We start from the raw sequence: 25163 nt of genomic DNA, 5'->3' as shown, positions 1-25163 counted from the left end.
CGATTTAAGAATAATGACCTGTCGCCATAGTTGAATTTTTGTTTTTCGGCGATCACTTGCCAAATGTAGCGACTGACAATTTTTATTACAACCTTAAAAGGCGTTTATTCCCATTTCTTATAGCCATTCTTTTAATTATTCTGATGATCACCAACCATTCTACTGAATTAATTTAGGCTTTATCAATCCTGACTCTCTCTCCTGTAACCAAGAAAAAGACTTTAAACATATTCTCGAGCACTGCTTGAAGTATTCAACTCAAAGAACATACCTTTGGAACAAGCTCACTTCTAATCACGAAGAAATTTCGTCTTAAAATTCTGATCCAAGAAGCTATTTTTCATAAGTGCTTTCTTCAAATTGTTCTTTATTCACTGAAGTTTTTTGATATTTATTAATCCCGACTCTCTGGCATTAGGGGATGACCTTTTCTGCTAAAAATCCCAACTTCTTCATTTCAATAATAATAATAATAACTGTAGCCATCCAAAATGACACTATTTTATCATGCTTGGTGAGAAACGGGACACTGTTCTTAAACCTTACCAAAATCCACTTAAGATTTCATGCCTGACATTTATGCTTTTAAAGTATTTTCTCACTAACAAACAAAAAGCCATGAAAAAAATTAAGAAATTGGCATTTATTCTTAAAAAATCAAAGTAATAATTTATAAATTAATGACGGTGTATTGACATTAATTTATGAAATTTGCAACCAGATATTTAACAAGATAGTAAAGGATTGATGAACTAGTTATTCTTGAAACTTAGAAGAAATGATACAGAGTCAATGGCAACTGATAGACTGTTTAATCAAATAAGCAATTTGAAAAAATTCATAAATGTCAGTAAGCTGTCAAATGCAATTGTTGTAAAGTGAATTAGTTTTCTAGAATTAAAAAAATATATATTGTTAAATTTTCATTGGAATCCATTTTATTAGTTATTCATTTCACATGTTTTCACTCTTTCAATTATTTTCCTATAAATAAATGTTACTATTTTATCACCTATAGTTTTATACTACCTCTGTAGTGCATTCTGTCAATTAAAAATTTTATTGCAGCAATATTTGCTATGCATATTTATAACTAGATTTAAAGATTTTGAAACAATTTAATAATTTTATGGTGATGACTTCCTTTCAAAATCCTCGTTTCAATACAATATATTGGAAGGGATGCATTCTTTAATATCTAATGAAAGCAACTGTTGAAGTTCCAGTTGTAATTTTTATAAATTCATGCATTCATTGACATTGTTCTCATGAAGAAAAAAAAAATAATTGTGCCCCTAGAAGGGTTAATTAAACATAGTTACAATTTTTTTTTTAATACAGAGACAAAATTTTTGTAAAAAAAAAATGAGAATTAAATTTTGTAAAAATATATATTTAATATGATTTTGTACGAAATATTCGATATGATTTTGTTCTATACTTTCATGTAGCCAAGGTGATTTATGTTTGTATATATTTTTTAAAAAATATCAATAAAATTCATTAAAATATACATAATTATTTGTATGATCAATTTGATTCCCACAAAAAATGCATGGACTCCATAAAAAAATTGGCAATAATTTCTTCCTGATCCACATGAAAATTTCCTCTCTCCCACATATTTCAGCTTAACTTTTTAAATTCAAGACTATAAATTTCAAATATATACATTATTAAAATGATTCTTTTAAAAATGAATATGCTGCATGATTTTTAGTATAGTTATTTTTAAAATGCACTTATTTTAAAATCTGAAACATAATTAAGAAGTGTTAGTCAGGGAAAACACACTTTCTTAAAACAAAATTTCCCAATTTTACTATATTAAATGATATGAAATGTTCGTTTAATATAATATGTGATGATAGCATATCATCTAAAAACACAAGAGTGCTATAAAAAGTAATTCTGAGGATCTTTCCAAGCCAAAAGCAGGATAAATCTCTCCACTATCTGGGTTTTCAATATGCAACGTTTTGTATTTAACTTCATGGTATAGCAAAGAGGATCGTGTATACATGTTTCAGTATTTATAATTTTTGTTATCAAATCCACATATCAAAATTTATTTACTTTGCTTATTGTGCTTACAAGTCTTAATGATCACATAGACAATCTATTCATTGACTATTACCAGTTGGTTATATATAGCATTCATATATAATACAACAAATAATTCAGTCTTAGAAAAATCTGGTCCAAAATTTGATAAACATTTATAATAAAAAATACATAAACTACATTTTATTTATTTCCCTGATATAATTTTGAGTTATTGTGGTCACATGCTTGCTGATGTGCAGTTAGTCAAGACTTCTTTTTGATCAAAATTAGCAAAAAAAATATAATTTTGGGTTAAAGATATCCAATCTGCCTACATCATAACATATATGAGTTATAGATTTCAAAGATAGAATAGTTCGTTAAATAGTCTTAAAAATCTTTGAAGTGTGTGCAGATTTGTTTAGATTGAATTATTTGAAGATTGTATCATTTTCTCTCAGTAAACAAGAAAGTAATTCTTTGTTTTAATTTTTATTACGATGTTGGATCCCCCCCCCTCATTTTAACAGAATTAAATGAGCAGCATCTCACGTTTCCAGAATCTACATAAATTTTTAAAAAAAATTATATCAAAGCAAATACATTGGTAAGAAAAATTCACAAGTGCCTGCAAAACGTTTTCAATTTTATAAAAAATAAGGAAATACTTCCAAAATTCTTATGCTTTGTAGAATAATTGATGCACAAAATAAATTTAAACTACTAATAATATATGAATGCGCATTTCTTTCTATTGGCACTTTACAGAACAGACTTTTAAACCTAGAGTAACAAAATTTGTCACAAACAGACTTTGGAGACAGGAATGTGCACTTCAGAGGGAATTTAAAATAATTAAAAATGAAGCTGAATTTTAAGTCTTTTCTATGATAACTTCCAAAAATATTTGTGTAGAAATATATTTTCATGTCATTTTAAAATCTGGACAATGTTTTCCCTTTATCTTCAACAACAGATTACATTTTTGCCCTGAAATTCAAATTGCATTCGAAGATTCATCAAATATTTAATTATATGAATATTTCCCACTGTTGAAAGGAAGGAAAAATTCAGTTTAATATTAATGTCATAAAATATTCAAATTAAAATACCATATACCATATTTTTAATAGCCCTTTGATGTCTTGGGACTAGTCTCCATAACAGAATATGTAAAAGAAAATTAAGATAACACAGCTTTAATGTCTGAAAATTTGATGAAATCAAAGGCATATTTATATCTAAAATGTTAACCAGAATTTAAATTTAACTATCATGCACAGTGGCACAAATTGTCCCCAAAAATGACTAAAGAACAAATAAAAGGAAGGGTTTCTGTGCAATACATATGAAATCAGATACAAAAATTAAAATGAACAAACTCAAATAAACTAAGAGAAACATGATAGGCAAAGGAAGAAAACAAAAATTTGTAGTGATGGTTAGACCGATTTTAATTTCCATGTGCATAAATGTTTCAAGAAATGACAAAAAGTTTTTCAATTTTACTTATGGCAATACAATGAGATTAATAAATGATTTAATGCACAAAGATTCAGGATCCTGAACTATCAGAAAGTTGAGAAAAGAAAAAGTCAATAAATGTTATGGAATAAAATAAATAAAACGTTGAATTAATGTAGGAAGTGCTGCAGCTACTTAGAATAAGTTACTACAGATAATATCCATGATATCTTATATAAGTGAATTAAAAAGGAGTATATATATTTGCACATTCTGGGTATATATAAAAGTAAATACTTAATTGGCATATTCTGCTAAAATGAAAGAATACTGCTGCAATAAATAAAGTTATAATACATATATAAATGAAATTTCCAATTACAACCCTATAGGGGAAAAAAAGTTATAACACATTAAAACATAAAAATAAGTTATGAATGAGCTAACTGATCAGTAATTATTTTATAACATAATATAATTATTAAAACAATTTGGAAAGAAAAAAAAAACATACTCTCTCTGATGTAAGTTTATAAAGATAAGGAGTAGGGGGGGAGCAAGGGAAAAAGTCACCCCTCTAATGTTAATAAATTCTACAAACTGAAATAATTATAATAAATAGTTTGAACACATTGCATTTAAATGCACATTTTACTTGGTTTCAGAATAGAGAATCTATTATATTCCACCCTGCCTGAATCAATTTTATTAATCAGTTAATTTCATAGACAGCATGGTGATATTTTTTTATTAATGTCATAAAATATGCATATTTGAATAACTGAAATATTAATAATGAGCAGAAATATATATCTGAAACATTAATAACTCAATCAAATCTAGTTGTGATTTACTTAAAAGTATAAATCACATAAAAATGCTATTTTTATTTTAAGTCATTTATAGCAAAAAATGTAAGTTACAAAACAAATAATTTTGAGATAAAAAACAAAAACATTACATAGACAAAAGAAACATCAGTTCCACAATGAATAATAAAATGTACACACTTTTATTGTGGTTATGACAAATAATATTGATTGTGATATTTTCCAAAAGTTATTTTTACAATCAAACTTCTTGGATCTCTCCTATTTTTTCTGCAAGACAGTCTGCAATTGACAATTTCACCTAGAAAAGGAACAAAAATTATCAACTATTTATTGCAATATAAAATATGAAGAATCAAGAAATTTTTCCATAGTTATAATTTAAATGAATGAAATGGAACTTAGTTAATTTGAATTAATCGATGGCACATTTTTCTCTTTAATCACTTGAAAGTTGTATCAATATACCAAAATGTCATCTATAATTCAAATATATTTGTTTAGTTTACATTCAAAGCTAAAAATTGGTTATATTTCTGAACTCTCTTCATCAGTTAAATATATTCAGATTTTAATCCACAATAATTGCAACAGAGTAATTTTTAATTCATGAGATTTTACTGCAGTACAAAAGATTTAATCAATAAAAGCACAGAAATCTTGCAATTCTTCAAAAAATTTAAACAGATAAGATATAAGCTACACTTTTTATTTTGAAATTTTACAATACAATTCTAGCATTTAAAGTTCTGTACATTATTGATTAAATTTACTAACTAATTTATCCAAGTTAATAAAAATTTATAAAATAGTATAATAAAATCAAAGATAGATATAAACACAAATATTATAAAAATTATTTTATACACAAAATTGTAAACTTTTAAGAAAAAACATGCCTTAAATAATATTTAAAAAATATTTTAAACCACAATGCAAAAATTCTCCCTTTTTCTTATCCCTTCAGCACATGCACTAATTTTTCTAACATTAGCACACACAGAGAGTCATTTTGACCACAAATTGTCAGGCACTTACTCCTTATCTAATTGTCTATTTATATAAAAATAAAATATGGTCAGAATACATAACTGTTTTTTTTTCCATATAAATATGTTCTTATTTAATGCAAATGTGATTTTTATTAGAAAAACAAAAACTGAACTTAGTCCCTTTTTTTCATACCTTTTTGGTATTCTATTCCAATAAAAATTATTATTTTTAATGTATGTAGTTTTCTTTCTATACAAAAATACTGGAAGAACAAGATAATCTATATTTTACTTGATGTATTACTGTACTGATGATGTTTGTACTTGAAATATTTTGGAAAAAAGAAGCTTAAACATACAACTTTGAAAATAGGAATAGGAATTTTTATATACTTAGTCAACAAATACTTTTATCATTCCTCATTCAGAATAAAATAAATTGCTATAAATTTCAAGACAATTTATTCATATAATAAAATAATGCACTTTATATAAGGATTTGCTACTTTTTTCATGAGGACAATCAGATATTCTAAAGTATTTAGAATCTGCATTTTGTTGCAATTCTGCATCATGATCACTTTCTAAAATTTCTTGAACATATCATGAATCTGAGCTATCATCATTTTGTTTATCAGTAGGAAGATCCAAAAAGACCTTCACATCTACGCTTCTCACTGTCATAGTCATTTCTAGCTCTCCCATAAAGAAGTAACAGGAGCACATTTTTATAAATTCCTAGAATTTTTAAACAAAAGAGAAATGATCAGGTGAAAAAGACCCCCTGTGTGTGCTGACAGATTTAAAGGGGAAAAAAAGCATTTAATACCAATGGATATTTAATGAATGCAATAAAGATAACTTTACATTATATAAAAAAGTTAAAAATTAATAAAATAATGATATTCTTAATTTTACCACTGTCTAAACAAATTAATCAATGCAAGTACCTTCAGTAACTTGAACTGGTTTTTCTAACAGAAACATAGTTTGTTTCCAGTGTGTTGAGGCAGATTGTGGAGATGTTGAAAGAACAACCTGAAAAAAATTATAATAATAATAAAATAACAAATAAGAATGTCATATATATATATTTTTTACAAATAGAAAAATGTTTTTTCATAAGAAAAATCTGTAATACATACTTTATGTGATAAATCCTTGTCAAAGTAACAATCAAAATAGCCTATTAAAGCAGTTACTGCACAGCTACGAAACATAACAAGATCAAACGTGGATGAAAACTCTGTGTCAGATACTTGGCAAGAAGTTAAATCTAATTCCTGCAATAGTAACATAATTTTACAATTTGTGTGAAAAAAAAAACTTCATACAATATCAATGCATTTGACATTACAAATATTAATGCAATTTTTAAAAACAATTTTCATCAACAACAAATGATTAAATCAAATGTTGTGAAATTATGTTATTATATATTTAATCAATGAACAATATTTTGTAATTTATGAAATCATTTGTAATAAGGTAAAAAATAGTTGGCCTAAAATTAGGCACACTGTTAAAAAAACTGAACCAAAAACAAAAGCATTAAACCTTCTAAGAGGGATTCAGTACAATTCTTTTATCAGTGAACAACAGGCAGAACTTTACTATTCTGTGATACCTTATATGTAACAGGACTTTGACTTATATTAAATCAAATATATATATATATATATATATCATCATATATATCAAGTTTAGTCATATGTACTTATATTAAATCAATTCATTAATGATTCAAGTCATAAGCCAAGTTTAAATCATTATTTGACCTACTACGAGGTTCTGCACGACAAATCTTATAGATTCTACACTTTTTTAATTAACAGCTGATCCAGCAGTGTGGAAATGGGAAGTCGCTTGTGAGCATACACACAGAAAAAGAAATTAAATTTTGCTTGTGCTTCATCAACACCATCAAATATAATATGCACTTACTTTTAGGTGTAAAAAAGGAATGAGAGTCACTACTATAAAGAATCTCAGATAACATTTTAATTAAAAAATAATCATTATAAAAAGAATTTTTGGATTATTTTATTCAATTTACTGATTTAATTGCACTGGACAGAATAATTAGAAAATACAACATTCATGTCAATGATATTTTGACACTCAGAAATTATATAAATTTAAACCAATTTTAGCATAGCATTCAAAGGCAATGAAAGATAGCAATCATAGACCAACCAAAAAAGTTTTGTGTTGTCATAATATGTCAAAATTCTTGTCAAAGAAACACTATTTGAAATTTAATGCCACTCTTAAAGGATTTCACATTTTTTTTGATACATTATATTAATATTAATCAGATTTTTCTCCACGAATATCTTCTGCATGTCTAAATCATGAAGAAATGAGAATATTCTGGTAATGAATACACAAATTGTGTTTTCAAGTGCCAGTGATTGAGGTTTCCACTAACAGATGCAGAGTTGAATTCTAAAACCCGAAATAAGATATGGACATCAATTTGATAGCTAAAACTCACATGAGTGGAATGCTTTATTTTCTCCATGCTCATGTATGCCAAAAGACAACATTAATTTGTAATGATATTTGTCGTATTATTAGCTCGAGGTAGTAAACAGGCTTCTACAATGTTATAAGAAACTTAAAATGTAATAAAAAATTTTAAGTTTGATGAAAGTTCCCATTAGAGCCAAAATTTTAAGGAAATGATGAAATAGAAATCTCTATAATGTTTTTATTGATAATTTTCTAAATAAGATATATTAATATACTATAACATTGCAAACTGCATGATATATCCATTGAAGCTTTATATTATTCACAGATGCTTTAATTAAAAATAGAAAAAAAAAAAATGATCATCTTATAGTATTCATTGTTAATCTTTCAATACATTATTTTATGCTAGAATCTTTCTAATCATTTTAAATACTATCAAAAAATTGTGGTGAAAAAATTAAAATTCTATAGAATAACAACTAGATTTCAAAAGAATGGACGGGGAGGAGACAGAGAGGAAAGTAGGTAAAAAAGAAAATAGTTTTCATTATCAAGATAATTAATTTATTATAAAAATAACACGGGAAAACTATTGATTTTAAATACATCAGAAACATTCAAATTAATTGAAAACAGAACATTTGTAAAAAGAAAATTTCAAAAACTAAATATCCCTAAAAATTCATGGTGAAATTTCAGACCTTGATTGTGATAGGTTGACAACAAGCAGTCTCTGGTTTTACAGCTTCTACATTGGCCTCTTTGATAACATCTTTTTTCATGGCAGTCATCTTGAACCCATAAACATCATCCCAGAAATCAACATATTCCTTATACTTTTCTAAGAGAGAGAAAAAAAAAAACTTAAATTAATAATAAGTTATGTAGAATCAATGTAGATGCAAATTAACAGGATTATAAAAAAGTATATTATTCGTAATTCTAATCACACATTGTAATTAAAATTTCTCTAGAGAAATTTGATATGTCTTAAATAGTATTTTGAAAATCTTAATATAGAATTTTTGATATTTATTTGTGTAGAAAACACTTTGACATACATATTGTAATTATTTTGAAATTATGGTGCATATATTTTTATCGTATCAAATATTAGGCATATTTATTCCAAGAATCGATAATTTGCATTCATTTTGAAATTTTCTTCTCAAAAACAAAATTTAATGCTTTCTTGAAAATGCTTAAAATAAGTAATTGAAAAAAAAGATTAAACTGCTTGCAAATAATTTTACAATGCCTGGAATATTTATCCTTCATGCTATTAATTGTAATTAATTATTATAATTATAACCAACTTAGAAATAAGCATATTGCAATAAAATTTATACGCAATCTTTTACTGTGTTCTTTTTAATACCTGCAAGATTTCGAATTGATAAATCGAGAGTTTAAAAATATAATCTGAAGATCCCTTATCACCTTAAATAATTAAAATACAACAACAAAAGAATTTTTATGAAAATCCCAAGTTTGAAGAGACTTGGGTCATAAAAATAATTCAATTGATTCTAAATAATAGAATAAAATATTAATAAAATCATTTTTTAAGCTTGGAATTCAGTCCATATTTTTGTGAATAAGCCTAAAGATAAATATGAAATTATACATCAATAAAGACTAGATACTAACCTATGTCACAAACAGCTTGAATTGATAGAGTGCATCTGTTTGGGAAGATTTTACCGCCAGGAACTAGGAACTTATCCCTCGCATAAATGACACTGTCCATCATACCTTCAAATAATAAGAAGTAACCCATCCACTCAGAAACTATTATATCAAATTTTTGATCAGGATCTGGCATGTCCTCCACACGTCCTTTGAATAAGTCAATTATCTTCTCATAGCCATTTTCTCTAAAATAAATATATCAGTTATTTTTTATTTCGGTGTAGAATTTAATTGAAAGTAATTAATGCAATAACATATAATGCAAAACTAATAATAGTAATAAGCAAATCAAATAATATATCAGAAAATTTATTATATTATCTGTAATATTAATTATACTAGCAAGTGAGTCTATTTCAAAATAATACTGATACAAGATAAGGAACTTCTTTGAATATAGATCTTAGAATATAGTTGTAGGTAATATGATAAACTGTTTCATTATATTTTGCATAGGTTTTTTCATTCAGTAACAAATTAATTTTTTCAAGCACTGATTTTTGAATAATAAGGATGAATCAATTTTCAATATCTATTATGTATGCCAGATCTAAGTACCAGGAAAACTGACACAATTAATAGATTTTCGCAAAATTAATAGGTTTCACTTTAGATATTTTTTTGTCATATTTGAAATGGTATATTGTGGTAATTGTTGAATACAAAATTAAACTGATTTGGGTGAAAATTACTTGTATAATTTATGAAAGATTATCTAAAATTGACATAACTTATCAATGCAACTATAAAACAGTTTTATTTGAACAAAGTCTCTTATGCGACACCTAATTATACAATTATAATCAGAGAAAATTTGCTTATAGTTTAGCTTAAGGCTGTTATACTTGTTCAGTGTTAAATTCTACTTATCCATCAAAGTTAGTCACAAATAAATTCATAAAGAAAAGCACAATTTTACATTTTTTTTTATTGCTCAACATCTCTAAAATAAATGGTTGGATTTTCAAGCAAATAAAACAAAATTAGATATCTGAATTTTTTTAACTATATGATTAACTCATCGCTAGAAAAACGTTGGTTAAAAAAATTAAAACCAGTATATTGTTTCAATTTAATTAACCAGTATATTGTTAATAAAGGCTTTTCCCACTCACATTTATATGGAAAAGATTATCACCTAAAATTGACATTTATCTTTTGTTAACATGAGGGCATGCCTCGTTAATTTATGTTTAGTAAATACTGTAAAATGCAAAGCCAATTACTATAATGCAAATATTTGTGAAAATGATGAATCTGACATAGAATTTCTATATTCTAGTTGTTTTTTTCCTCTCCTTCAATAGTTGATATTAGTTTGCAAGTTTATTTTCACATTATAGCCAAATGTAAGTTATAACGATTTAAATATCTTATCATGCACCTGTAAATTTAATAATATTTCAACTAATGTTGCTTTATTTCCTTATTTCAAATTCTTCCATTTTATGCAAAACTTTAATAACATAAATATACTAAAAAATAAATAAAACATGAAAGCTAAGTGATTATTGCAAAAAATATGAAGCATAAAATATCCACACTTAACAGCAAATTAATGAATATCAAAGAATTAATACTATGCTATAATAACATAATCTTATACTTACATATATGGTAAATAGAAAAAATGTTTATCAATAGAATTATTTGCATTCAAAAACTAAGTTCATTTTATTGTTTCTTGAATAATAACAAAACCTTTAAAAATGACAGCACAAAATAAATATAACAAACCTTACGATATCCATTGCTTGAAAAATCACATCAGATTTGTCTACACCCATAACAAAAGAAGCTCCAGCTTTGGCAGCAAACATTGAAAGAATGGAAGTGCCACAACCAACGTCCAACACTCTTTTGCCATTAAATACTTCAGGATTGTTTAAGATAGCATCTTTGTATGCTAGAGTTCTAACTTTATCCTAAAACCCACAATGGGGAAAAAATTAACAAAAGGATTTAGAAATTAGCAATTTTTAATTAATTATAAATTTTATTTAAATCTTCTTATATACATTAATGCTCTTTTTTTTAGGGTAATCTAACTATTGAACGCCCATATATTTTATATTAAAGGTAGATTTAGAAAATAATTCTAAATACTTCTGAGGTGCAGATTGCAAAGTAGTTAATGACTTTTGCACACCAATTTGCAACTTAACACACTGCACTTGGATGTATTTTGCAGTGGACTTATGTGTCTTGTGGCTTTTTTTATGCACAATATGTACTTTTCATGACCCATATTCAAGTGACATACTGTGAAAAATGTAAAAATGTCTTTCCACAAGCAATATGCAAAAAGATATATTTCATAACTTCTTTTTAAAAAAAAGTAAAACAGACAAATTCATAGAAACTTTTCATGTGTAAAGATTAAAATGTAATTAATTTTATTATACATAGTGGACTATTACATAAAAAAAAATTAAATAATACAAATTTGTGAGAAAAAAAAAGCAACAATTTCTCATACAACATTATCAACAGTTATGCATATGATAAATTAAAACATTTTTCACAGTTTTTGAAAAATAAATGCATACTCATTTAATTATGAGGTACAAATATAGTAATACATAAGATTTATTAAAAAATAAAACAAATACGTTCAGAGATATTAGTGGAAAATATTTTTATTAATTAATAATTCAATTGATTTGCATTTAACTAGGAAATAATTTAGAGACATGCTTAAATTTACCTAAATTTGTCCAGTAATGCATGCCCTATCCAACAAAATATGTTATTATACAGAATATATCCCATGTTGTATATTTGTTCGCGGTATTTCAGTCTCATGTAATAAGCAAAATATAGCAAATTTTCTAAAATCATACTGATTAAATTAAAGGCCTTGAAAGCAAATGTAAATCCTGATTTTTCCCTCATATATATATATATATATATATATATATATAAAATCCGCTTTTAAAATATAAATACAAATTAAAAATACAAAATGAATATGATACATGCAAGATTGTTTCCATGGAAAAGAATATCCTATTAAGTTATTACACAAAAGATATAATATAATATTAGCTATGATTGAGAAATAATACAAGAAAACTTTTAGGTTACAAAAATTAGCAATACTATATATTTCTAAAAACTTATATCTTTCAACTAAAAGCAATTAAAAATTACAGCATTCAAAATAAATGATATTTGGAAATAAATTACCTGGAGCATTTCATGATGTATAGCAAAGTGGTCATAAGTACTAAAGTAATAATTATCTTCATCATTATTAGAAGACTTATTGTCTTGGTAAGACGATGATCGGCTATTCATCCCAGAACACTGTTGGTTATTACAAAGGAACACAGTTTTGGCAGCTTCTCTATTGGATCAATAAAAAAATACAATATCTATAAAATATACAACTTCTTTTTAAACATACTTACTAAGATGCTATAAATTTATGCAAATGAAAAAAAAGCTTGTACTATATAAATTTTGATTATGGTATAGTGAATTGCTATTAAAAAAGTCATTTCTATGGCACAAAACATTGTTTTTAAAAAAATGATATTAAAATGATTTTTAAATACAGTAAACTCAATGCTCCAAAGATTGTGAACATAGGCGAAAATGGATATCTACCGAGAAAAGTAAGGAACTTTGTTAATAGTTATTGCTTTTGCTTCCTTCTCCTGATGTTACATATAATAGTAACAGGATAAATGAAAAAACATATTAAATTAAAATAAATTTAAAAATCACAAAACAAGAGCAAAAGAAAAGAAAAATTAAAAGTGGTAATGCTGAAAAGGATAGCAAAGAATTACAAATAGTATTTTCATATCTTTTCTTTCTTTAAATTTTACCTGAATACTGTGAATTAAAAAAATAATTTTTATTTCTAAATTATTGTTCATTTTCAGGATAATAAAAAAAAATGTACTATATAAAATCAGAAATTTTCAATATGTAGATTATTAAATTTCATGTAAATAAACCAAAACAAAGCAAACATTTTAATTTGAAAATAAATACAGTCCTTTATCTATCTGCTTAGTTATACATATTATTAATTTTCATTTAATAAAAGAAGTTAAATTACAAATTCCTTTAAGAATAGAACTAAGAGATAAATATATTTAAATGTGATAAATGTATATGTAAAGCTGTCTTTTTAGAGATGAAATAGAATATAATTTTTCTTCCTCAGATTCAATTATTAAAAAATTGTTAATTTATTCACCATTATCAGATTAAATAACTTCATAAATAAAAATTAAAGTTCCTATTTCACAAAGAAATGAAATATCTATTTTCAAGTTGAATATATATATATATATAAAATAATCATTATTATCTTTCATCTAAGTATAATAATTCAATTAACAAATATTAATCATAAATTTAATACTTACTTCATTTTGTCAATACGGTCTTGTGCATTTTTTAATTTCACTGTTTTATTGTGAAGCTTTCTCAATATTGCTTCAAAGCGACACTGAGGTATTGTAACTACTTCCTCATAAGCATTTTCTTTTCTTTTTTCCTTCATGAACCCTTCAATATCTACAAAGAAAAAAAAATCTCTATTTGGTACTTATGTTATGCTTTAATTCAATTTCAGAATACGATAAATTAAAAAAATAAGGATTTCCAACTACTGAATTTTAAAAAATTAAAAATGTGCATTACCCAACTTTTCAATCATTTGGTTTTTACTATTTTTCATCAAAACTTTCAATAAGTAATGTTCAGATCATTAGGAAACAATAAAATAATTGAAAAACCAAAAATTGGGGCCGGTAAATTTGTTAAGACATCATAGATTTATTTTGATATTCACAGAAGAAAAGTTTTCAGTGTTACAGTTTAATGGGTTGATGGAAAAATTGCAAAATTTCTTCCTTAAAATAATTTTAAAAAATCATTAAAAAAAAACTAGTAATTCAATAAGAGTAATCTTAATTAACAAATCATCATTTCCCCATGCAAAATTCTAGTTTTAAAACTCAAGTATTTCACACGTATCTTTACAAAAATTAAGAAGCTAGGATTTTATGCTAGGTTTCAACCATTAAGAATACACAAAAATGAAACATATGAAAATTTGAGGGAACAAGGTTAGGAAAATGGACACTTCATAACTTCCGATTTGACTACTATAAGTTTGGATTCCCCAAATGCATGTTATTTAGTACTATCATAAAGAAACAAAAAATTTTCTGCAAAAATTTATTAATAATATATTTTAAATTGTTTTCATCAACACTTTGTTGCAAACTGAAATTAAAAGTTACCTTTTAGTCAGACCATAATATCTAATGATTCACAATTTAATTTTCGTTCTATCAGACTTGGGAAATTATCATAGCAAAAGGTAATACAAGAAACATTTATTATGACACATATTAACAAAATACTGGTAAAGAAATTTAATCTCTCAACAAAGTTCTAAAAATATTAAAAATATGAACATCTACTCAATCATTAATTCATCATATTTCAAATACATGCAAAGAGTAATCTCCCCCAACATCAATCCATCATACCAAATTGTGATGCCTTCATTCTATTTGATGATAATCTATTTCAAATATAGATAGTTGATATTAATTTTCTACTATTCATTTTTAGCTAATAATTTCAATGGAGATTACAGATCTTTATATTTTTTATAAAGGTTTGCAGCAGAAAACTTTTCATAGTAAAATCAAATCAGAACAATAACAAAAAGAGTTCCGCTTCTTTCAGCCTCCTTCAAATATTACGGCAAAACTGATTTACAGTTGAAATTTAATTGTTCTGTAATGTAACTATAAATTATGAGCTAATTTCAATATAAAACTTAGACTATATTGACTAAAAGGAACAATTTTTTATATCAAAGAATTTCGTTTTGAAAAATTTCAACCTGGAAACCTCAGAAAACATAACCCAAAATTTTGAATTTCTTGTAGATGAAGTATAAAAATAACTCAATATACTAATCTGTCGCTCTTACATACAGATTACTTTATCATTAATTATAAAATGTTAATGTTTTTTTGCATTATCAATTAATAAAATTCCTAATGTATCACATGGTTAAGCAGATGGAAATTTATCACGTAACTGGTATTGATCTGAAACATAAGTAAAACAATTACACCATCTATTGATCAAACATGACACAAAGTCTGGAACAAAAGTTTAAAATAATGAACTGAGCAAACTGAAGCACCAAGAAGTAAAATAAATGTGATAATTTAAAAGTACAATTAAACAATAAATGAATAAATTAAAAGAAAAGTCCTTAAGACATAAAAAATATTATGAAATTATAATATAAAAAGAAAATCAAATGCTCTCAAGAATGATAACTATTCTGAAAACACTGAAATCTGCACTTATGCAGAAATGTGTTATGTCTGATCAATAATGACAACAACCAAAATGTATTTTGGTTTTTGTCATTTTTTAGGTTAGCAAACATTGTTTTATGCTTAGCACTGTTTGCCATGACTTACATGGGATAATTAGGCTGATTCATGAATATGTGTCACCCATGTTTATACACAATATAATTCATACATTCTATGTTTATAAATATTTGAATAACTAAGAGAATTTATTGAAACAATAGGAACATGACTAATATACTTGACAAAGTGTTAATTCTATATTTCGTTATTTACTGATTTCATATTTTTTTAAAGAAATTATTGAGTAACTAATCTAATAATTTTTAAAAAATTTAACAGCTTTAGCCACCTTCAGAGAACTGCATAGTCAGAAATTTGACATAAATAAAAATAAATGACATATATATATATATATATTAAAATTATAACCCCGTACCAAATTTTAAATAAAATCTATCAAAGAAAAAAGTGCTTATTATGTGTAAGTGTGAAAAAGTTAACTGAAAAGTACAGCTTTGTGGGTGTGTTTACATACACATTATAGACCTTCATCCATTTTTCAGACAAACTAATTAATGGAATGAGATACCATTCTAGCATGTATACTTAAATTTCATAAATCCTAAATGTATCATATCTTGAAAAGATAAAGAGAGAACACTTCTGATTTTTCAAATAAAATACTTCTTGTAATTCACTTCTTTGAAACTTATTTTTAATTTTTAAAAAAATCATTTTTTTCACACATTTTTCAAAAACTATTAATTAAATTATATGTTTCAAATAACATTTGGTGAAATTTGATGTAACTAGAAAAACCAGAGATTAATGCTTATATATTTACACTGGGAAAATACAACGAAGTGTTAACCTCAATAGACAATCAAGTTGTTTTAAAAGATAATATAATAATATATGCTAGTTTTAAATGATAAAAAGACAAGACAAGGATTTTCTATTTAAGGTATAAGGTTGAATTTTAAAGCACAAACAAAAAAGAGATTAAATGCAGTAAAATATTTCAAAATAATTGATAGAGTTTATATCAACATTGAGGTCTCTTTGCAAAATTTCTTGATAAAAATTCTACATGAATTATTTCAATATTTTAAAAGTGAAAAATACTGAATAATAAAAAAATGGAAATAATAAAACCATTGAATCATGCATCATATTTAGTTACTGATAAAAAAACATACACAAGTCTCAGTAACAAGAAGAAAAGTTACCAAAAGTGAGTAGGGGATCTGAAGCATTATGTGGCATCATATATTCATCTTTTAACCAAGGACATGAAGTTTTTGATATATTCATTACTTCTGAAGAAGATAATTTCTGAAAAGGTGAAAGGATATTGTTGATAAGACAAATGTTTACATATAAGACAAATTTTTACAATAAAAAATTATGTGTAGCAATTACAATTAAAAAGCACCCATGAATTTTATTCATAAGATTAATTAAGAAATGAGAATAAGAAAGAAAAACTGAGTACATTCACTGTTAGAGAAAATTGCATAAGACCACAAGTCATCTATGATACAGGGGTGTTTGTGGGACCCCAAAAAATTCCCTGAAACTTTTACGGACTTACTACTGACATTTTGGAGTTTCGAGAAGGGGGGGGGGGGAAATGAAAAATTACGATTATGAAGTATTGAATGACCTAATTATAAAAGTTCAATTAATTACTTTTTTTGCAAAATTAATAACCATTAATTTTGCAAAATTAAGACCTTTGAACCCAGGTCACGTGATTGCACATCTGGCCGAACGAAGTCTCTCCCTTTTTTTTCTACCGCGCCTACTTGCCGAAAAGAATCCAGAAGAGAATGTCCGAGAACCGGGGGAATGAGTCATAACTCGCAATAAGGAAAGAACAAAAAAGAAGTTTTTTCCCCCTTTTCACGCATTATCACTGCCTTTGGAGAAAGAAAGGAAAAGTTTTCACCACACACACTGACCTTGCGTTTTCTGCTTTCAAAGCAAACAAAATTACCCAGATCAAAATAAATAATTCATTATTATTCCTACTTCCTTTTGAACAACGATCCCCGGAATTTCCGGGTATCGAAGTTCAAAATCCCCGGAATTCCGGGGTTTCCCCGGAGCACAAACACCCCTGATGATATAAATTAAAGACTTGTATTTTCATTCATTCAAAGTTCTATGTATCTTTTTTTTTTTTTTTTACCCCCACAAATCTTCCAAGTTTGATATACAGAAGTTTGACTGCGGATTAAAATTACATTTGGCATTATGCATATGTATTTTATTTGAAAGGAAGATATGATATTTTAATAGGGTGCATCTTATTTATTTTGATTTTAGTAGTTTTTAATTTATAATGATTATACTTTCATATGTCTTCTTTAATTATTTCTTACTTTATAAAGGCTACATGTGATGGCAAGTAAAAATTTCTCGGTTTTGATTGTAAATCTCAGAATTTTATTCTGTATATCCCTATGCACCTCATTTTGATTGATAATTTTTCATTTTTTTAAATTACTCCTTTAAATATTTAATTATTCTGATCCAAGGCCTTCAGGATCTGAAAAATCAGCTCTTCAAGTTAATCAAACATTTTGTATTTAATTTTATCTCTATAATTATTTATAAGTGGAATGTTAAGAAAACATGTATATCATTATGAATTATTTGCCCTTGAAATAAATAATAAATTCAGTTACTTAGAGAGTAAATTATTTTATTCCATTTTTTCTATTGTTCTAGATATCATATATAAAATTATTATTAAAATATCTCATTCTTTTCTTAATTTAAATTGAAAAAAATGTTAAAGAAAATTTAAAACCTGTGTATTAAATTCACTTTTAATCAATAAATTCAGAGTTTCTATTAAAATATTTCATCCAATGAATTCTAAAAACTTTTAATGATTAAATGATCTTTAAGAAAGATTTATTTCATTAATACAGATTTAAAAAAAAGAGAAACCAAATCACATTACAATGAGTTTTCTTTGCAATTAGAAATTATACAAAATTCAAACATAGCATAAATATAAAACAGTCCTATGTAATAATAATTTAAAAAATGCAATTATTACATAATATTCTTAATTAGTTATCATAACTTAATCAAAACAATGAAATTATAGTTTTATAATAATGTACTTTCATTATTTAAAGTTTGTATCAAATTGCAATACTGATTATTATTTCAAAAATTCTTTAATATTCAAAACACTGAAGTTTATTTACTTACATGAATTCTAATGAAATTGATAAATTTTATGTATGAAATACAATTGATATCCATTTTTTGAAAGTAAGTAACAACATTAAACATGTGTTGAGTTTGACAGTGTTCAAACATTAATTCTGCAGAATTAAAAACTTCTGAGCAAAACAGGCAAAGTGTTTGATGTGAAAGAGATACTTCTTCATCCATGCCTTCCCATTCTTCTTCACTGCCCGAACAGCTATCAATTTCCTCTGCTCCGTCCATTATGTCTGTAAAAATATAAATTAAAAGAAATAAATATCATTCTAACTAGTTAACTATTCATTATTCTAATTAGATAAACTATTTAAATGCACAAAACATTTGTACATTTTGCATCATTTATTCCATATTTAACAACATACATGATTTTGCTCTTCGCAATTACATGACACATTATTTTTGTTACATATTGTTGTTATTCAATAATTATAAAAACAAAATGTAGAGTATTTAAAATAATTTACTATATAATATACTATGGTACTTGAGTGAAAAATATATTAATATCCATAAATCAAATTTTAAGAAAACAAAAAGATGTTTGAAAGCAATTAAATTTAAAAGCTTTTTACATATATAATTTCGTGAAATAAAAAACATTCAAATATTATTTTTCATTTGTAAAAATAAAACCAATATACATTTCACAAAATACAAATTTATATTAATTTAAAATCAAAATTTTTCATCAACTGGTTTAATTAAACATTACCTATAATTTCTCACTAAAAAAACACTACAAAATTATTGGGAGAAAAATTTTAGCAATTCAATCAACTTAAACAACAAAAATTTCAAATACTCGAAACTAAATATAGAAATTATTATTTTATAACAGAGAAATTTTTAATATTCATACGATGATTCATATAGTTTTACCAATTAAAATCATCAAATGTCTTTCTTCCTGACAAAACTAGCACACAAAAAAAGAACCGGTCAGAGATTTAGAAACTATTATGGCATGAATAAGTTGCACACAAATAATGAAAAATAAATACTGAAATAAAATTTTAACAGAATGAAAATACATAAATATTATTTACTACCTGACTGCGGTAATTCACTTTTGTTTACAAGCGGTGATGAATTCATAATTTTTGCATGTGGAATGAAAAAGCAATTTCACTTCATTTCCGATCGATATTAAAAATTACGCATTTCGAACGTAGACCGGATGCGAACTATTGCTTAGCCACTTCATAAAAACCGAAAAGGGAAAATATTATATCCTTAATAATGACATTGAAAAGATAAAAATATAACATATACAATAATTAAAAATACAATACGAGTAGAATATCATATTTTTCTGAAATTTATTTTTGTAGCAAGAAAATTATCTCAAATCTCACTGTTTTGAAGTATTCAGAATATATAGATTTGGTTATTAAAAATTAGGCTTCTAAATTATCTGATTTAAACTTTAAAACTAAATAAAACAAATAAATCCATTAATAATATAGCGAAAAGTATTTTAAAAAAATTTCCTAAATTTTCTTTTCCATTGTGTCCTAGAATACAGTTTTGAGCTCCCTCAAAAAAAGAGGATAAAGGGATGGTAGCAGAGTGGGCGTTTATTGGTCCATCCTATTCTTTCACCCACTTTCTTAATGAAGAGTGGCATCTCACAGTTTCAGAATCGGTGAATCTATTCGGCATTTTAATTAGTTTTGTGGCGAATAGCATATAAACGAGTTAACAACTACGCTACATGAGCATGTGCTTTTGTAACGTGATTACGTTACTGGACTACGAACCAAAGGTGGCAAGTTCTATCCTCGTGCATCTGAATTCCGTAAAATTTAAAAAGTTAATATTAAAGCAACAATTTATATAGCAAAAAATTAACAGTCGTTTTATTCAAAATAATACCAGTAGCTTTTATTTAGATTTATCCCTATCAGCATAAAATACCCATCAACACTATGATTGGAATATTTTTACGATAAGGAAGAATTTTTGTAAAACTGCTCCTAACTGGAAGAGAGTTCTGTAAAACAATTCTCTTCATAATATTAAGAAGTTTCGAATCGACTGTTCAATCTCCCAGTTTTCATGCAATCAAAAGAGAAATGATATGAAGATGCAGTTTCTTTGCATTCAGGTTGTTGATTTACTTAAATTTACTTTTAGGTGAATTTTTTCATAGTCATACTTATTGCAATTAATCTTATCACACGATTTCGCAAAATTTTCTTTGAATTTTCATGCATCATAGAAATTTCGAACGGATGAGAAATATATATTCATGATATGATGTATGGAGGGTGAAAATTTTCTTCGACTTTTGATAAGTCATTCAGCTCAAAATAGCAGAAAATAGTAGCTGCAGAGTTTGCAATATTGTACGATATCACTAAATCTACAATAGTAATATTATTTAATCTGTTCTTAAAAATGAAACAGTATAAAATGTAAAAATTTTAAAATATTATATAATATTATTTTCAAAATTTTGAGTAAAATTATGCAACATTGCATAATATTCTATACTCTTGAATAAATTTACACGGTTTTGTAAAATATTATATAGCATTATATAATATATTGTACTGAAACTCTTACTAATTACTTCAAATGGTAGAATTTTGAATGATTGGCATGTTGATAGAAGAATAAAAGAAACTGAATTATACGCTACGGATAATAATTTAGAAAACTACCCATAAATTGCATTAACTTTCATTCACACTTTAATAATAAAGTAATTCTAATTGATATTTAGATTACAAAGGAATCAGCGTTTCATTGATTACTTAAAATCATTCTATCCAAATTTCAAATATTATCACGTTATTTTAGACAAAATATTTGCATTACTTCTCAAGTGCAATCTCTTTCATTTGACCTTTAAATATGTTTTGGAATTTACCTTGATAATAAAATAGTTCCAATAATATTGTATACTCTCATATTATCCATAAATTTTGCACAATTTGGATTATAAGCCAAGTTTGTCACGACATTACATCTTAATTCTATACTGTTCGCCTCTCGTTGGAAAAATAAAGAACTTGATAATCTCAAACAGCAAAAGATAATAAGAAATGAAAGTTGGGGCAGTATTGGAAGAGAGATTTTGTGAGTTCACTTCATTCAAAAATTGCTAGTTTGGCTTCTTTCAAATGGCAATCTACAAAAGAAAAAATTTATCGTTATGAGTAAGAAGCATCTTTTACTTTCTCATATTCGAACAATACAAAGAATTGTGCGTTAAATCAGTAGGAGTGGTTTTCATAGAGTTTTCCGACATTATTTCTAATAAAAGTGTTATCTATGTGTCCCCCCCCCCGTATAAAATTGTGAACCAATACTTTCAGTAATATTGGCGAATAAAAGTTACGAAATATTGATTTTTAGCGTGAATGTAACCTGTTTACGAAGTCTATCGTGTTATCCTTGTCGAGTGTTTGGCCATTAATCCCTGGTATTTAGTCATATACCTGAAAATTGAATTTGTGTTTTAGACGCCTTGTTTCCAAGAGAATTAAACCAAAGTTTGATACAGAATTACAACTGCACACATAAAATATTTCATTTATTATATTTCGTATATTTTAGTCCATTTTTAAGTAATAACATGTGCAGCCTAATAGCACAAAATGCTCAATAACATTGTTACAATATTCATACGATTTTGGCCGGTATTCAGAATGTCGGACAAAATCATTCAAATATTGTATAATACTTGTGCGGGTTGAGGTTCGAACTCGCAACGTTAGGGTTCGTAGCCGAGTAACATAACGACTAGACAAAAGAGTACTCTCTTCTCCGGAAGTTGTTATCTGGCTTATAATGTTACCACTACAATAGTCCCCCACCAGTGAGTCGGTAGAGTTTATTGCGCCAGTTATGGCGAGCGACGAACGTGATTATCGCGCCAAGCGTTATGGCGAGCGACGAACGTGATTATCGCGCCAAGCGTTATGGCGAGCGACGAACGTTGTTATCGCGCCAAGTGTTATGGCGAGCGACGAACGTTGTTATCGCGCCAAGTGTTATGGCGGGTGACGGCGAGCGTGTGTGAGTGGTTGCTGCCGGTAGATGGAGCCACGACAGCTGAATGAAGGATGCGTTTATTCAGGACCAGGGTCACCAATGTCGGGTTGAGGTTCGAACTCGCAACGTTAGGGTTCGTAGCCGAGTAACATAACGACTAGACAAAAGAGTACTCTCTTCTCCGGAAGTTGTTATCTGGCTTATAATGTTACCACTACATACTTTATGCTATTAGGAGGGCATGGTTGTGAAAGTTGATCCCTTGAAGAATGTGGGTTCCAAATTAGACAGCTATCTATATTTTTAATGTTTAATATGCGTACGAAATTTTATCCATCAATCTCTCTTCGTTAGCAGTTGTCATGTTAACTTATATTCAGACAGCGAGCAGACAGACATTTTTTTGAACGGATTTCGTTTAAAATACAAGGGGTGTTCAAATGAAAAGGTACGAAACGACACTGTAGGTATAAATGAAGACTTTATTCAAAGTATAAATTCATGAGCACAACGATCCCATTGATTAACGACCCGAAGGATTCATTTTCCCCAGAATTCCTGTGGCCGTGACGAGACCCAGTCCTTCACAGCATCCTTGAGTTCGCCGTCCAGGGTTCACTACTTGTTGATTTCCTCGAGCACAGAAGAACCTTTAACTCCGATGTGTACTGCGAGACATTCCGAAGACTATGCAGGTCCATCAAGAACATAAGACCGGAGCTATTCACGGTGGGTGTGGTTTCTGTTCAATGATAACGCGCGTCCAGACGTCTCCAGGGTCATACATGCGAAACTAGCCAAGTTGACTTGGGAGCAGCTCGACCATTCACCCTACAGCCCGGACACGTCTCCCTGTGATTTTCATGTGTTTGGTCCGCTGCAAAAACGTATGAAAAGGAAGCGCTTCAACTCGGATGGCCTCAAGGACGCTCTGAAGGAAAAAGGAATCCTTCTGCTCGTTAATCAATGGGATCGTTGTGCTCAGGCTTACGGTGTATACTTTGAATAAAGTCTTCATTTATGCACACAGTGTCGTTTCGTACCTTTTCATTTAAATGCCTCTTGTATAACAAACTATACCTTGAACTAGTATATACCAAATTTCAATAGTCTAGCCTCACGCCTTTTTGTGCTATCTTTGTCCAGAAATATAGATATAATATCAAAACTATGTTTTTCTAATACAGATATGTCTAAAACATGGGGAAACATCAAAATAACGAATTCGAATTTCTTGTTGATTACAGTATGTTCTCGATTCTTCGAGCACGGAAAAGTAAAAAGATTGAGAATTTAGTGAATTTCACGTTTTAGTTTTTCATTGAATCCGAAAAGTGACATTGTGGACTTGTCTTATTATTTGTGAACAAAACAAATTCAAAAACTCAAAACTAAACCAATGAAATTTAATATGTATTTTTAGCATTAAAATTTTAACTATAGGAATTTAACTGATAGGGATTTATTTGATACGTATAGACTTGGGAAAGGGAAATTTAGGTACCTTTAAAAGAGTGAGGCAAGCATTAAAGAATTTTTTTCCTCGGAGCGTGAGAACCTGCTGAATTCAGCAGTTTTATAGAAAGTGCGTGAAAATTAGTTAAATAAAAGAAAGTGGGAATTAGATCAGAAAATAAGAGAAAATTCTAGAATGAAATTAATATCGGCTAAATTAAGAAAAAAATTAGGAAATTATGATTTAAATTAGATTAAGAGATATTATTACACACACACACACAGACAGAAAATGAGCCTACGGAATTTGGGTATTTATAATCTCCACATTAAATATTGATATTAATTTCTTAGAATTTAATTCACAATGAGGTATAAATTTGTTTTAAAAAATGCGTTTCCATCGTTTTAACTAAAAAAAAAATGTTTATTTTAATCATTTGCTGAAAATCATTGAGCACATGAAAATATTACAGAGAAAAAAATAAATACAAGTGAAGAAGGAGACAGCGTAAACGTTCTGTATCACAGTCACAGATAATCTGATGTTTAAATAGAAATAATAATAATGATACAGTACA

General features: G+C 26.9%; 1 protein-coding gene across 3 annotated transcripts in view; it reads right to left on the bottom strand.

Annotated features, from left to right (window-relative positions):
- Positions 1-4499: 4499 nt before the first annotated feature.
- Positions 4500-25163, bottom strand: part of LOC129969661 (protein arginine N-methyltransferase 3-like) — a 42374-nt gene continuing 21710 nt past the window's right edge. The window contains exons 1-11 of one of the 3 annotated variants that reach the window (XM_056084315.1): positions 20175-20327; positions 19105-19352; positions 17103-17208; positions 13888-14038; positions 12692-12860; positions 11240-11427; positions 9461-9687; positions 8512-8651; positions 6478-6615; positions 6283-6370; positions 4500-4641 (exon numbers count right to left, since the gene is read on the bottom strand). In XM_056084315.1, coding sequence (XP_055940290.1) covers positions 4532-4641; positions 6283-6370; positions 6478-6615; positions 8512-8651; positions 9461-9687; positions 11240-11427; positions 12692-12860; positions 13888-14038; positions 17103-17208; positions 19105-19352; positions 20175-20220 — 1611 coding nt within the window. In that variant the 5' untranslated portion in view covers positions 20221-20327 and the 3' untranslated portion in view covers positions 4500-4531. Of the gene's footprint in view, positions 4642-6282; positions 6371-6477; positions 6616-8511; positions 8652-9460; positions 9688-11239; positions 11428-12691; positions 12861-13887; positions 14039-17102; positions 17209-19104; positions 19353-20174; positions 20328-25163 lie in introns of those variants that run through there. The other 2 variants (XM_056084316.1, XM_056084317.1) reach the window with 2 other exon arrangements.

The sequence above is a fragment of the Argiope bruennichi genome, chromosome 5, assembly GCF_947563725.1.
Source record: "Argiope bruennichi chromosome 5, qqArgBrue1.1, whole genome shotgun sequence".
Lineage (NCBI taxonomy): Eukaryota > Metazoa > Arthropoda > Arachnida > Araneae > Araneidae > Argiope > Argiope bruennichi.
The sequence above is the reverse complement of the archived record's forward strand: the minus strand, read 5'-3'. Positions and strand labels throughout refer to the sequence as shown.